Source organism: Callorhinchus milii, unplaced genomic scaffold, assembly GCF_018977255.1.
Source record: "Callorhinchus milii isolate IMCB2004 unplaced genomic scaffold, IMCB_Cmil_1.0 Scaffold16, whole genome shotgun sequence".
NCBI lineage: Eukaryota > Metazoa > Chordata > Chondrichthyes > Chimaeriformes > Callorhinchidae > Callorhinchus > Callorhinchus milii.
The window spans coordinates 12,679,936-12,693,932 of record NW_024704757.1 but is presented as its reverse complement, the minus strand read 5'-3'; the positions used below and the strand labels follow the sequence as shown (position 1 = coordinate 12,693,932).

General features: G+C 37.0%; 1 protein-coding gene across 1 annotated transcript; it reads left to right on the top strand.

The window, feature by feature from the left end:
• The first annotated feature begins 1 nt into the window (after position 1).
• Positions 2-13,100, top strand: tmc4 (transmembrane channel-like 4). Its single transcript, XM_007893743.2, has 16 exons — positions 2-107; positions 1,554-1,773; positions 2,237-2,385; positions 3,758-3,922; positions 4,610-4,692; positions 5,653-5,798; positions 6,141-6,288; positions 6,926-7,099; positions 7,434-7,591; positions 8,193-8,310; positions 8,680-8,777; positions 9,031-9,214; positions 9,435-9,565; positions 10,200-10,355; positions 10,742-10,820; positions 11,501-13,100. The coding sequence occupies exons 1-16, from the start codon at positions 2-4 to the stop codon at positions 11,621-11,623; spliced, it is 2,238 nt and encodes a 745-aa protein (XP_007891934.1). The 3' UTR covers positions 11,624-13,100.
• The last annotated feature ends 897 nt before the right edge of the window (positions 13,101-13,997 follow it).

Sequence of the window (13,997 nt, the reverse complement as noted above, 5' to 3'; positions counted from 1 at the left end):
CATGGACTTCGGTTCGAGACGCCGCGTGTCGCCGCCCGGCCTTAACCTCGGATCGAGCTCGTCCCGCAGCAGCGGCCAGAAGGAAAGCACCATCCAGAAACTGTCCGGTAAGTCGGTCGGTCGGTCGGTCTGTTCCCGCCCCTGAAACGGCGGCTCGCGCGGGCACCAGGAGCTGAGGGTAAAAATAGTACTAACATAATAACGACACTAAAATAATACTACTACTACTACTACTACTGATAAAATAATACCAACAACAATACTAAAGTGATGGTAAAATAACAATACTACTACTGATAAAATAATACCAATGACAATACTAAAGTGATGGTAAAATAACAATACTACTACTGATAAAATAATACCAACGACAATACTAAAGTGATGGTAAAATAACAATACTACTACTGATAAAATAATACCAATGACAATACTAAAGTGATGGTAAAATAACAATACTACTACTGGTAAAATAATACCAATGACAATGCTAAAGTGATAGTAAAATGATACTACTAATAATACTAAAATAATAATAATAAAATAATAATACTATAATAATGAGACTAAATACCACTAATAATACTAAAATACTACTGCTAAAATAATGCTAATAATACTAAAATAATACTAATGATAATACTAAAATAGTATTAATAAAATAATACTAATAATACTGAAATAGTACTAATAAAATAAAACTACTAATAAAATAATACTAAAATAACACTAATACTAAAATAACACTAATAATAATACTAAAATAATACTAATAATACTAAAATAATACTAATAATATCAAAATAATAATACTAAAATAATAATAAAAAAATCATTATCATAATTAAAAAAAGATGATTGGTATTAACGAATGAGCCACCGACCCTCTCCCTCACCCAAACTCAACCCCACCACCATCCCCCAATATTAGCTGCGAACTGAAGTTGAACTTAAACTACAGTTTTAACTTTTTTACATATATATTAAAAAAAAGCAAAGTTTTGGCTTTGTTGTAGGTTGAAATGTGGAAAAAAAATTGTTTTTTTTATTTGAACTGGTTAAAAATTCCAGTTTTCCCTCACTCACTCACTCACTCACTCACTCACTCACTCACTCACTCACTCACTCACTCACTCACTCACTCACTCACTCACTCACTCACTCACTCACTCACTCACTCCACTCACTCACTCACTCACTCACTCACTCACTCACTCACTCACTCACTCACTCACTCACTCACTCACTCACTCACTCACTCACTCACTCACTCACTCACTCATACTCTCCCTCTCTCTCTCTCTATGGGAGGGTTTCAACCTTCTCTTCTCCCAAAGCCTTGACGTGATAAGGCGCTATATCAAATACTAGGATTATTATTATAATAAAATCTTGGCTCTTACTAACCTGTGCGAATGCTCTCTGGGATTGGAGTGAGTGAGCTCTTGGGGTTCAATTTCCAGAGTAATGGAAACCTTGTGTGTAACTGAAACTCCCTCCGTAGTTTGGTTCGGGTATTTGCTTACAGATCTTTAAATTCTTTTACTTTACAGATATATATTTACCCATTATCTTCAACCCACTCTTACATGAATTACCCAGTTATCAGACTTCAATCAAAAAGCCTCCAGCTACACAGTCTCGAAGTAGACGGAGAAGTTTTGCCCGCTCCCATTTAGAGTCCTTTGAGTCCAGATTAAGTGAATCAAATCAACTGGAAATAAGGCCCCTGCGAGACTATCCAATTAGCATCCAAAAGAAGAAGCAAATGAGGTTGGGTTCTGCATGCTACAGAATTAAGAATTGTATATTGAAGCATCACTGATGTGAGATATTGATGAGTTGATGTATGCTGTGCGTCTGAGAAAACAATGGGAAAAAATGGTTTAAAGTAGCTGTTTTGAAGTGTCAGCCTGGCTCAGTTGGTCTTTATTGACAAGCCAAGATGGCTGACCTACCAACTGAACCCTCGAGTATAGCACTTGTAGGTAAGGAGTAGGCAACAAATAAGACAATCTTAACTTTCAGTTATTCTATGAACTGATGAAATGTGTGTAATGGAGTAGAGGCTGAGTTTGAAAGTCCTTTGAGCTTGTTTTTGAATTTAGTCCTGTGTATCTTTCAAAATATGGAGTATCTACAAAATTATTGCAGCAAGGAATTGGGAGGGAAGCTTTTAGTTACACTCCTGCATTTTTTGTTCTGGTACTTTTTAAAACGTTTTGTTTCATTGCAGAGCCTCTCGGGATTCTCAAACAGCACGGATAACAAAATGGAACCGGTTCGTTTTTTATTGGAAAAGGAAAGGGAGGCGGTTTGTGGAATCAAGCAAATTACTAGGAGTAATGTTGCAATTTTGGAAGCAAGACATTCATGATATAGAGGGTGAAGAAATTCAGTTGGAAAAATGTTGACAATTTATTTAATACAGTAGGGAAGCTATTGGGTCCAGTATATATGTTTACCAGATTTGTCACCTCCATAAGTAAAACTGACTCAAGGACCACTGCTGTGCTGACAGAATGTCTGTGAGGCGTCAAGTCCAGGATGAGAGCTAACTTTCTTCAGTTGAACGTCAACAAGACCGAGGCTCTCCTGATTGGCTCCTGTCAGCGCCTCCTAACCTCAGACGCTGACAGTATTACCATCCATGGTGGTACACTCAACCTTGCTAAGCCAGTCCGGAACCTTGAGGTCTTCGACCCTCAACTATCCTTTCTACCCCACATTCACACCATGACCCGCTCTGCCTTCCTCCACCTCCGCAACGTCGCCCAGCTCCTACACTGTCTCACACCGCAGGCCACCGAAACCCTCATACACGCCTTCATTACATCGGGGATCGACTATGCAACCTCACTGCTTGTCGGCCTCTCCAACTCCTCCCTCCACAGACTGCAGATCATCCAGAACTCTGCAGCCCGTGTCCTCTCCTGCATTAGGCTCTGTGACCCTATCATCCCCATCCTTGCCCAACTCCACTGGCTTCCCATCACACAGAGGATACAGTTCACGATCAAGGTCCTCACCTTCAAAGCCCTCCATGGTCTTGCTCCCCCCACCTCTCCGACCTGCTAACCCACTACCATCCTATTCGCTCCCTCCGCTCAGTGGGCTCTTTTCTGCTTCAAGTCCCCCGCCTCGCTCGCCCCACTATCGGCGGGCGGTCCTTCCGCCACTCTGCACCAACCCTCTGGAACTCCATTCCGCAGTCCCTCCATGTCGCCCCCTCCCTCGCCACCTTCAAGACCCACCTCAAGCCCCTCCTCTTCGATCGTGCTTTTGATCTCCCTGCTTCCCCCCCTGCCCTCCCCTACCCCGACCCTAAACTTGGGTCCGAGACTGTCTGTCCGGCGCTTTGGGACGTCCTCCCTACGTGAAAGGCGCTATATAAATGTAATTTTGTTGTTGTAAAAAAAAGCTAAATTGGGAGGAGGTCATTCAGTCCAGGGCAGAGGGAATTGAAGTTCCTTTGAGATCAAGTCAACATAATTTACAATACAACGTTGAGGGCATCTGCTGTGTATAATTGGCTGCTGCGTTTCGCCCACAAAATACACAGTCAATTCACTTTGCAGAATATTCTGTGACGTGCATTGAGACGTCTCACTGACATGATAAGGTGCTAAGTCAAATGCAAACATTATTATGTATTGTGATATAAAGGAGAATGTAAGATGTGGCTCTTCTTGGGTGACTTTAAACGTAAATTCAACCTGTACCTAATTTAGTGTTTTTTTAATTTTTTTTCATTCAGGCAAATTTGGCACTGGAATCCAGTCTTACTTCTCTTTTCTCCGATTTTTAGTTTTGCTGAACTTTGTGATTTTCCTTTTAATGTTTTGTTTTGTCACGTTGCCGATGTTTTTTATAAAACAGAAAAAACACCAAGTGAACGTCGAGCCTTTGTCCTACAATTCAGGTAAATAACCTTAAACACTATAGGGATGTAGAAATTATTGTTCTTGAAGCCAAGAAGATGTTCAAAGTATTCATATGCGCTCAACTGCTAAAGTCATTAGTTTAAGTATACAATCTTTCTAATTTTTCAAGCTTCGTGGGAAATGGATATTGTCGTCATCCCAGTGATGTGCCTATGGGTTGGGGTAGAAGAGCAAAAGAAATATCTAAGAACACTGAATCTTTAAACCATTATTAGTGTTGAGGTACTGGCATCTTTGTCAGATAATTTTCCACTCTCATTTTAAATTGCCTCACTGTGGTTAGTTAGCTTGGATCTGGTCATTTCATCCTTCCTTTCAGTTTCCCTTTTTAATTTTTTTTGTTTAAATTTGCATCCACTGTTGGGTGGATTATGGTACATGTGAGCACCCATGGCATTGAATGCTGAAAATTCTTCCCAGTGACAATTATCCATTACATTGGCTGATCATTTATTTCCCTTGTCGCAACATTTTCAGGAAAAAGAAGCTTCCAAAAGCTAGCTCTGGGATGCTTCAATGTGATATGTTTAACCAAGCCTCCAATAACAGTATAATTGGCTTTGTTTAAAAATACTACCATAACATCTTTCCCAGCAATGTCAACAACACTAGTACCAGTTGAAACCAAGTGCACATTTTCTGTATTTTGTTCTTCTGTTTTATAGTTCCTGAATGCACGCAGTATGAAAAGTTTGACAAGGGACTTATTGTCTTCTACTCTTACATAATTGATCTTCTTACAGGGACAGTAAGTATATTAAATTAATGGCTTGACATAAATTAGGATACCATATTAGATGAAATTACTGTGGTTTGAGATGCTTGTTTATTTTAGTTTCCTATGTTGTAAATGTAAATATTTTAAATATGACACATATAAATATAATAATGTTGCAAAGACTGTATATGTTGTGCTTTGGTTAACCAAATGTTTGCATTTTCTAAATCCCTGTGATGTTGAATTATATTGCATGTTATGAGATGAGATGAAATGAATGTCAATATAACCAGACTAATTCCTGAAACATTATTGGCTATGCAAAAATTAGATTAGGTGACACTCTTTGTATGACCAGATGTTGGTAGCAATATAATTTATACTCCAATTTGTTGCAAACCCTCTGCGACTTGTCAATAGTTATTTAATGGGGAGTTTTGCCCTGTTTATACAGTAAACGTTTAAACTTACAGTATAAGTGTGGGATGAGTTCTACCAAGATGATTTTAATGTTCAAGTCACACTTTCACTCTTATAATTCAATATAAGGGGCATAGAAGGTTCAGAGAAACTCAAGAAGGAAAATTGGGTAATGGGACTTACAAAAGCAAGCAGGAACTGTGGTCGGTGATGAACTATTGCGACCTATAAGTCAGCCATTGTAATACAATATACAATGCAGGAAATCTGAGGGCCAGCTTACACATGTTCAATGAATGGGATGCACTGCAACTGTATTTTATTTGAATTTGCGCTACAAAGAATATTATTACAGTGGGGCTGCATTGTTTTTTATTGATAAGCTGCTCAAAATCTACCTGCAAACTCCACTAAAGCCATGTACATGTATATCATGTTTCCCGCCATTTATTTTGGAAAGGGTAGCAATATGGGACCAGGAAGAGGCCATTTAGTCCACGAGCCTGTAACTTTTGTAATATTTGTTTCTTCCATAACTCATTGTCTTTCATATTTTCTATTTTTGTTTAGGGATTCTTGGAGCATACTTATCTGTTTTATGGATATTACAAAATAGACCATTCGCAGATAAAGTATTTAGGTTACAATCTGCCACTTGCATATTTCTTGACAACAGGAGCATACATCTTGCTAAGCCTTGTGTGGATAGTCAAAAGGTAATTGCTTTTGCTTGAATTTAAGTGCTAAGTAGTACATTCTTTTCCCCCTCTCAGTTGCTTATAATAGTTATGCACAATAATAATCCTGGAATATCCAAGCTGAATTCACCCCAGTGCAAGAAGTTGCTTGGGTTTGGAGGGGGTGATCTCGGGGTCTCAGGAATATTCTATCCCTTATCCTTTTTCAGGTGATGTAATGAATGGGGGCAGGGTTCACCATCAAGTACATTTTGTTGAGCCTGTACAAGGCTATGCATTCGATAACCTGAGTGACCTTTTCTTGTTTCATGGTCTCTTATTTTATCATTGCCTCAATTTTATTTTTTCTGAATTCTTTAGAGCTGTGGAAGGTTTTAAGCAGAGCATCATTAGTGCCGAAGATCGATTTCAGAGCTTTTGCAATAAAATCTTTGCAGGTTGGGATTTTTGCATCTCAGATGAACATGCAGCACAACTGAAACACAGCAGTCTACAGTATGAGCTTCAAGTAAGTACCTTTTCTGATTCCATATAAAATTAGCCAATAGGTTAAAAGATTTCCCCGAATACTCAATATATACAAGTACTTGTGTATTTCCAAATAAATGCAAACGCGCCTCATCTTGGGTTTTCATTTCTGTTTGGAAGTTGGAATGGGTGAATGTAGACCACAAAAGATTTGCTCGAGAAAATCAGGCTGGCTGGCAGACAGATGTTCTGTGCTGTTTTCTGGATCTTCCTCTCTTAATTCCAACACATGCAATAAAACAGACTTTATTAAAAAAAATCATTTAATAAAAATGTTTTCAGGTTCTTCCTTTGCTGGTTTTATGTTGTCCAGGATAGTAAGGAGTAATTGAGACTAGATCGGCGATTCATATTGGTGAATCTCTGATTTGCTGGCTATCCTCCATGTAAACCTGATTGAGACGCCATTGGGATAAACTTTTGCTGAGGATGTGGAGAGATTCAAGCAGCGCGATTGTGTGCAATCTGAGCACAGCTGAACACTTAACCCAGCTATCAGCTCGCTCTCTCTTTGATTGTTCACTTCAATAGATTTTTGCATTAACATGTAAACCTGCAATAGTATGTCCATCTTCATAGAAGACACTGAAATTAAAGCATTTTTTTATGGTTCACAGACTGATTTGGAGGAAGAAAGGATCAAACAGAAGATTGCAGAGAGAACCAAGAAAGAGAAGATGCACATCTACTTTATAAGGGCTGTTTTGAATTTGATAGTTGCTCTGGTATTGAGTGTTTGTTTTTACTGCATATACAGAGCAACAATCTACTCAGAAGCACGGGACGACAGAGTAAGATCAATTTATTATTGTTAAAAAAAGGTGAATTGTCTGGACTCCAGAAAATAAAAATCATCTTTATTATGAGCAGAACAAAAGATGACAATATTTTATGTATAAACGTAAGATGCTGCATATCGGAACAGGAAATGTGGAATTTGTAATGCAAATGATGAATTAAATTGAAGCACCTTTGCCAGATGCCTGGTGAAAAAAATGTTTGCAAACCTGATTAGCACTTGCAGTGTTATTCTTAAATGTATTTTAAAATTTCCCATTGGGTTTTATCATGGTCTTTTTTAGGTTGTTTTGACGGATATGAATTGATTATGCTTTTCTTTTGCAGCCACATAATTCAGATACGTTTTTACAAGACCTCATGCTTCAGTATTTGCCCTCCATTGTCATTACTGCAGCAAATCTTATTACACCAGTTATTTTTGAGCATTTAATCAGATTTGAAGACTATTCACCAGCGTTTGAAATCAAATTCATACTCATTAGGTATGTTTGACCTTGTGTATTAGATTCAAACTCAGGAATAATTTGTAGCTAATCTTCTAAAAGAGAAAAAAAGTACTCACAATTGTATGAACTAAAATACTCATTTGAGCATCTCTGGTGGATAACTACTGCATGTGGAAATGTGTCAATTATCTATTGAACTCTATATTAAAACTCACATGAGTTGTTTCAGTCGGGACCATAACATTTAATATGAGTTACGTGAAGTCCGAGTTGCAGGCTAATTCTAATTTACTGCACAATATTTATTGATAGTCCACTTTTGCTGTGTAACCATTACATGCTTTGTGTGAAGTTGTGTGTATCGTAGTGGTGAATCATATAAGCTGTAGAAATTCACACAAACACTGCTGCCGCAGGAACCGACTAGAAAATGAATGAATGAGTCTATATAAGTTAAAAGTTAATGAATCCTGAAATTATCAGTTTGGGGCTTTGAGCCTACGCCCAATAATAATGAACTGCTATTGTCAAAACAGTCAACATTTATGGTCAATAAGGATTTCCTATCCCATTATCCTTGGCCATGCTTTGTTTCTCTCAACACAGAAAGATCAAAATGAAACTTTCTTTTCTCCAGGTCTGTGTTTGTACGACTGGCCAATATTATTGTCCTCTTGTTGACCTTATGGTCACAAATCACAACATGCGATGGTAATGTATGTGAACCATGTGGTTATAACCACAAGCTCTACCAGGTGAGTAAATTGTCTACTTGATTAATTTTTTTAATTTAACTACTAAATAATGGCTTTAAAAAGCAACAGGAACACAGATTTCCATTGAGTGGATTTAACTGAAGGTCATTAATAGCTGTTTACCTTCCATGTTGCCTTAAGTATTTCTATATAATTCTAACGTGCCAAAAATATACACATGAATTAAGCACCATTTGTCTTTAATCTTGGCTGTAAATTGAAAATACACAATTCCTATTTTCCTACAACTACTACACTTAAATCCAATTCATTATACAACTGTTGCAAAATAAAACGATAGATTTTGAAGGAGCAATTTATTTTCCTTCAGATTAAGTTTTGTAACAAAAACATTTCGTATTTTTTTAGTGCTGGGAATCCCGAGTAGGACAAGAAATGTATAAATTGATGATATTTGACTTCATTATTATTGCATCTGTTACATTGTTTGTGGAATTTCCCAGAAAGTAAGTCTGCCTCCCTCTCATTCCTCGCTGTCAAAAAGATTGGTGAAGAGAACTATATTTTTATATCTTTGTAATCTTTTGCTAAAATCTATTAATTTTTTTGAAGACCTCTGTGTGATTCATTTATCATTTTGGTGAAACTTTTTCCTGCCTGTTAATTTACATATGATCGCACACTTTATTTTAAAAACAATATTGAATAGTATGTTTTAACATTAGGATAACTACTGTACTTATTATTTTTGATTTTCAGGTTGATCGTAACGTATTGCTCTTGTGCTCCTGCTAAGTGGTGGGGTCAGCAACAGTTTGCTATTCCTCAAAATGTGTTGGAAATTGTATATGGTCAGACTATCTGCTGGATAGGAACATTTTATTCGCCATTACTCCCTGGAGTAGCCACTGTGAAATACATCATCATATTTTACATCAAAAAGGTACGTAGAGTTACAAACTCCTGATAAATATTTATTGAGTTTACAACTTTGCTCCATTTGACAATAACTTTGTTTAATTTTGTTGTGCTGCTTCTGACTGGTTATTGTCAATAGCTGATGACGAAATATGATTAATTCGTGTTTCCATTTTTTGAGACTCACTGAATTGAAGGGGGGGAAGGTTATACAGTAGCTGTCAAAAATTTTCCTGGATTTGCAGATAACTTTGATGCACAACTGCCGTCCATCTACCAGACCTTTTCGGGCATCAAGTTCCAACTTTTTCTTCTTGGGTGTATTGCTGCTCGGCCTTCCATTAGCCTGTGTGCCTATCCTGTTCAGTGTTGCAGAGTGAGTAGCTATTGATTATTGACGAAATAGGATTTCATCCTGTACTAAATTAGTATTGCTTTGAAGCTCAAATAAAATGCTGTGTTATTTGGTGGATTGAAATTTTTTAGATGACGCTAAATGGAAGACGGATGTAGAACTTCATTTAACACAGCTATTGGTCATTGGGTTACTATTGACTTCATATTCATTGCTAGTTTAATGTTATTCTACTAATTACCACAACTTTGGAGCAGAAATGTAAATCAGACTTCCTGCTTTGAACCACAGTATTGTCTGAAGTAATACCGTAGCAGAATAAACCAAGCATCAGTTGCTACTTAGAATGGGTCCAGCTTGTGCATTTGTACTTTTAAGTGAGCTGCATTAGGATAGTGGTAATTACAGTAATTAGGCCAAGATGACTACAGCTTGCAATGATTATTCATTGACATTAAGTCAGGAAGCTGAAGACATCAATAATGTTTCTAACTGATTGGTTTTAAAAAAAATTCTGATGAGCGAATATTTTTTAACAGAAATGTTAGGAGTGCCTTTAGAGAAACGTGTGAGCAGTGCTTTGTCATTGAAATCAGGATAAATGTTGACATATGATTACCCCCCTCTCCCCCCCGCCCCCCCCATTTTTCATTAGAATTGCCTCATCTGATTCGTGTGGGCCATTTATTACCTTCAACACTACATGGCAAGTTGTACCAACAACTGTCCAAACTTTCCCAAAGGGTCTGCAGAATATTCTGTATGGCTTGGGCTCTGAAGCTTTTGCTGTACCTTTCTTCATGGTGGTTTGGTAAGAGCATTGGATCATTTATGGTGAATAATCAGCAACACAAACATGTTTATAGTCGTCACATTCCGCACACACGCGCTCGAAGAAAATGTGACTTCTCCGGCAACTAGCATAAAATGAGTTATCCATTTGACGCAACAAATACGGCAGACTGTTGGTTCATCCTGTCAACTATCAACTTGTTTGCGGGCTATGCACATATGCATTCACATCTCCTAAATAAGCTGATAAATACTGAGCACAGGTTGATGATTTCAAATTCATGAAACTATTAAAAGTTCTAGTGTATGCCAATCAGAATTCACAGATGGGTGAATTTATACGTAGTACTCTAGGTTTAGAAATCGATTTTGCTTAACTAATACCCTTTCAATTTATACCCACAGCCTCATCCTTTTTTATTTTATTGCTTTGGCTGGAGCACACAAGCGCATTGTTGATCAGCTAAGAGTACAGCTGTCTATGGTGAGTGTTTTATAATGCCTTGATTATTGAATGTTTTCGACCGATTCGATTAATATCTTTATATAACCCTGCATCGAACTACAGCTTGCATTTTAAACAAAATATCTGGACACTTGGAGCAAGAAGTTCCACTAGTTTATAAAGTACTAGTTTATAGAGCACGTGTCTCACAAGCAAGAGACTTGGGTTCGATTCCCGGCAGGGCAAAACCTTGGGCAAGTTTCCTTACTCCACACGCCTAATAATAATCTCTCAAGAAAAAATAATAATTTGGTCACTACAATCCACGACTGTTTGTGGGACACTGCTGTGCGCAATTGGCTGCCACATTTTCGCCCACAAATATAGTCAATTCACTTTACAGTATATTCTGTGAAGCGCTTTGAGACGTCTAGAAGATGTGAAAAGTGCTATATCAAATGCAAGGATTATTATTACTCGCCTTGGTGACATTCACTTAGTATGGGAAATCCCACTATAGGACAATGCTGCCAAGGTTGATAATTTTACCCAGCAGTGGAATTGTATCCCAGAGATGCATTGGAGTCTTAAGTACATAACTGCATGTCAAGGAAGCATTACTATGTTTTATCTTTAGTAATAGCAGTAGTTTAGGATATGAGCACCATAAGTGTAATTTGTCTATAAACAGTGACTTTCTGTTTGTGACTTATCTGCAGGAGGGTCGTGACAAACAGTTCCTAATCAGAAAACTGACTGAGGTTCAGACGAAGAATACTTTGCCAAGGAAATATGCCAATTTTCCCTCATCAATTTCATCTACAATCATACAACCAGATTAAAATGAATTTTATGCATCACAGAGCAATAACATAAAGGCAAATAGGAGGATTTTGTGCATTGGAACATATCTTTCCCAAGACAATGAATGCTTTTGTATGGCCGGTCTTAGTTGAAAATGCTTCTAGTCACTATTTTTGTTACGAAACCTTCTTAAATTTTACCTTAAGTTTTAAATCAGTGCCTCATTGATGATCTGCCGCCTTCAGACTTGCGAAACATATTGTAATCTTTAATGATAGCGGTTTCAAGAAAACTACCGTCATATAATTCCTTCAAAAAGCAAACCTTTCAAACCCTAATGTCTAAAAATATTTATCTATGAATATCAATATAATTAGTCAATTCAATAGCTGTTTCATATAGGGCTTTGCTGTGCCTTTAAGCGGCATAATGCCAGAAAATGTGTCCAAGAACAACTGTATACTCCTCGTCTAATAACCGTTGGAGGAAAATGTTTACAGTTCTTGATATACTTATGTGGTTTATGGCATTTAAAATTTAGCAATTTTTGAATCCACTCTAAACTTAGAAATATATGTTTTGTTTTAGTTCTTAAAAGAACATATAAACATGTAAACTGGCTTCAAAATTAAGGCTGCATTTAAGAATTTGCCAAATTCAGTGTACTCCAAATGTTACATTATACAGAATAAATTTAGACCCAACTGGAATTTTTCCCCATATACAGTATTTTCCTACAATAATTAACTTTTGCTCTAACACTTTACAAAAATACTAACTTTAAAATAAAAAATCTACTTTATAATGTATAATTGGCTCCCACTCCCTGCTCGGGTGCAAACCATTGACTCGGTGCCTTTGGACATCCTTCCAACATGAAAGTTGTTTATATCAATGGAAATTTGTGGTGCCTTTGTTTTGTCAGCTGCTAAAAATGTAAGTTTATAATCCAGTCCTTTGCTATGAGTGTGATTCCTGAAAAACAAAATATTGTAGTACTTACATATAGATATGCAGATTTCCCAAACTTCAGATCTTTGGTGTCATCTCTATACTTCATTATCGTAGTTGGTTTATTTTGTACAGGAGTTTCCACATTTCTGATTTATTCAATGTCATACAAGTTTTCAGCATTACTTTCTTTATTTTTACTCTATTACATAACGTATTATTATATGCATTTATTACTTCTACATTCCTCAGGAACACTATGAAATATTCAGTGGGAGTGTTTGTGAATGGGAAAATGTCATTCTTGTAACTTTCAGGGATAATGGCTCATCAGTTTACATTGTGCTACCATTTCTAAAGACTTTTTATCCAACTGCAACTTACAAGTATTTTCTTGGGGCTTTATGATATGGATCATCAATTTTAGACTGTTGGGAGTCTTTTTAACAGTGTACTTTTGTGTAACAAAATGCTTTCATAAAAAGTTTTGAGTTATATACTTTTTCTGTAAAATACAAAATCCAACTAACTTTCTCCTTTTGGATTAAAAATGAGTTCAAACACTATTGATTTGTGTTTGTTTTGTTGAGTGTTTAAGTGCATTTCCAAGCCTCTCCAGTGTGAGTAAAATTGCAGTCGAACCTCATTATAACAAACCCCCAGTCGTATATCGGTGTTCATTATAATAGGGTTTGGCTGTCAAACAGGTGCACCGCCCCGCTGACCTGGATTGCCATTGGGATCCTCATTATAAACAAGGTTCGTTTATAGTGAGGTTCGACTGTATTACAAAGCCACGATAAAGCATATTTCCTTTAACTTGTTACTATTAACAATGCTTCAACTCTAAAATCATTCTCATCATTCTTTACGTTAACTCAATCTGGTCTCCAGATCTCGATTCGTATTCCGGACTTGGATTGGGACGAGAATCTTGAACCAGCGCTTGTCATGGACGCCCTCTTAAACACTTGAGTCTTGATAGAACAATGAGAAAAGCATTGCATAGAATATACAGTCACTATAATTTACAGTATAAAGCTATGAACTGCTCTTGAGATACTTCAGTAATGTGATACATCAAATGCAAGGCTCGTTATTAATAGGATAAAAAAAATTAACGAGCTGCAGCCCATCTTCTGAGCATTTGTGCAACATTTTTTTTCCTGCCAGCAGATGTCCACACTCCACTTTGCAATTTAGTGACGGTCAAAACTTAATATCCTTTAGAAGTCTTCATAATCTTTGTAAATCGTACAATGTGAGACCCGATAATGTTAACAATATTCCTGGCATTTGACATGATGATGATGATGATGATGATGATAATCCTCGCATTTGATGTAGCGCCTCATCCACGCCTTCGAGACGTCTCAAAGCACTTCACGGGATATGCTGTAAATTGTATATTTTGTGGGTGAATATATAAATATATATACGTGTACAATATATGGTAAGTAT

What these genes read in the sequence shown, in the direction of transcription:
- tmc4 (XM_007893743.2), top strand. Translation starts at nt 2, where the DNA reads ATGGACTTCGGTTCGAGACGCCGCGTGTCGCCGCCCGGCCTTAACCTC. An exon ending in CTTGTGTGGATAGTCAAAAG is followed by an intron (nt 5,799 to 6,140) that starts GTAATTGCTTTT and finishes TGAATTCTTTAG; the next exon opens with AGCTGTGGAAGGTTTTAAGC. An exon ending in ATCAAATTCATACTCATTAG is followed by an intron (nt 7,592 to 8,192) that starts GTATGTTTGACC and finishes TCTTTTCTCCAG; the next exon opens with GTCTGTGTTTGTACGACTGG.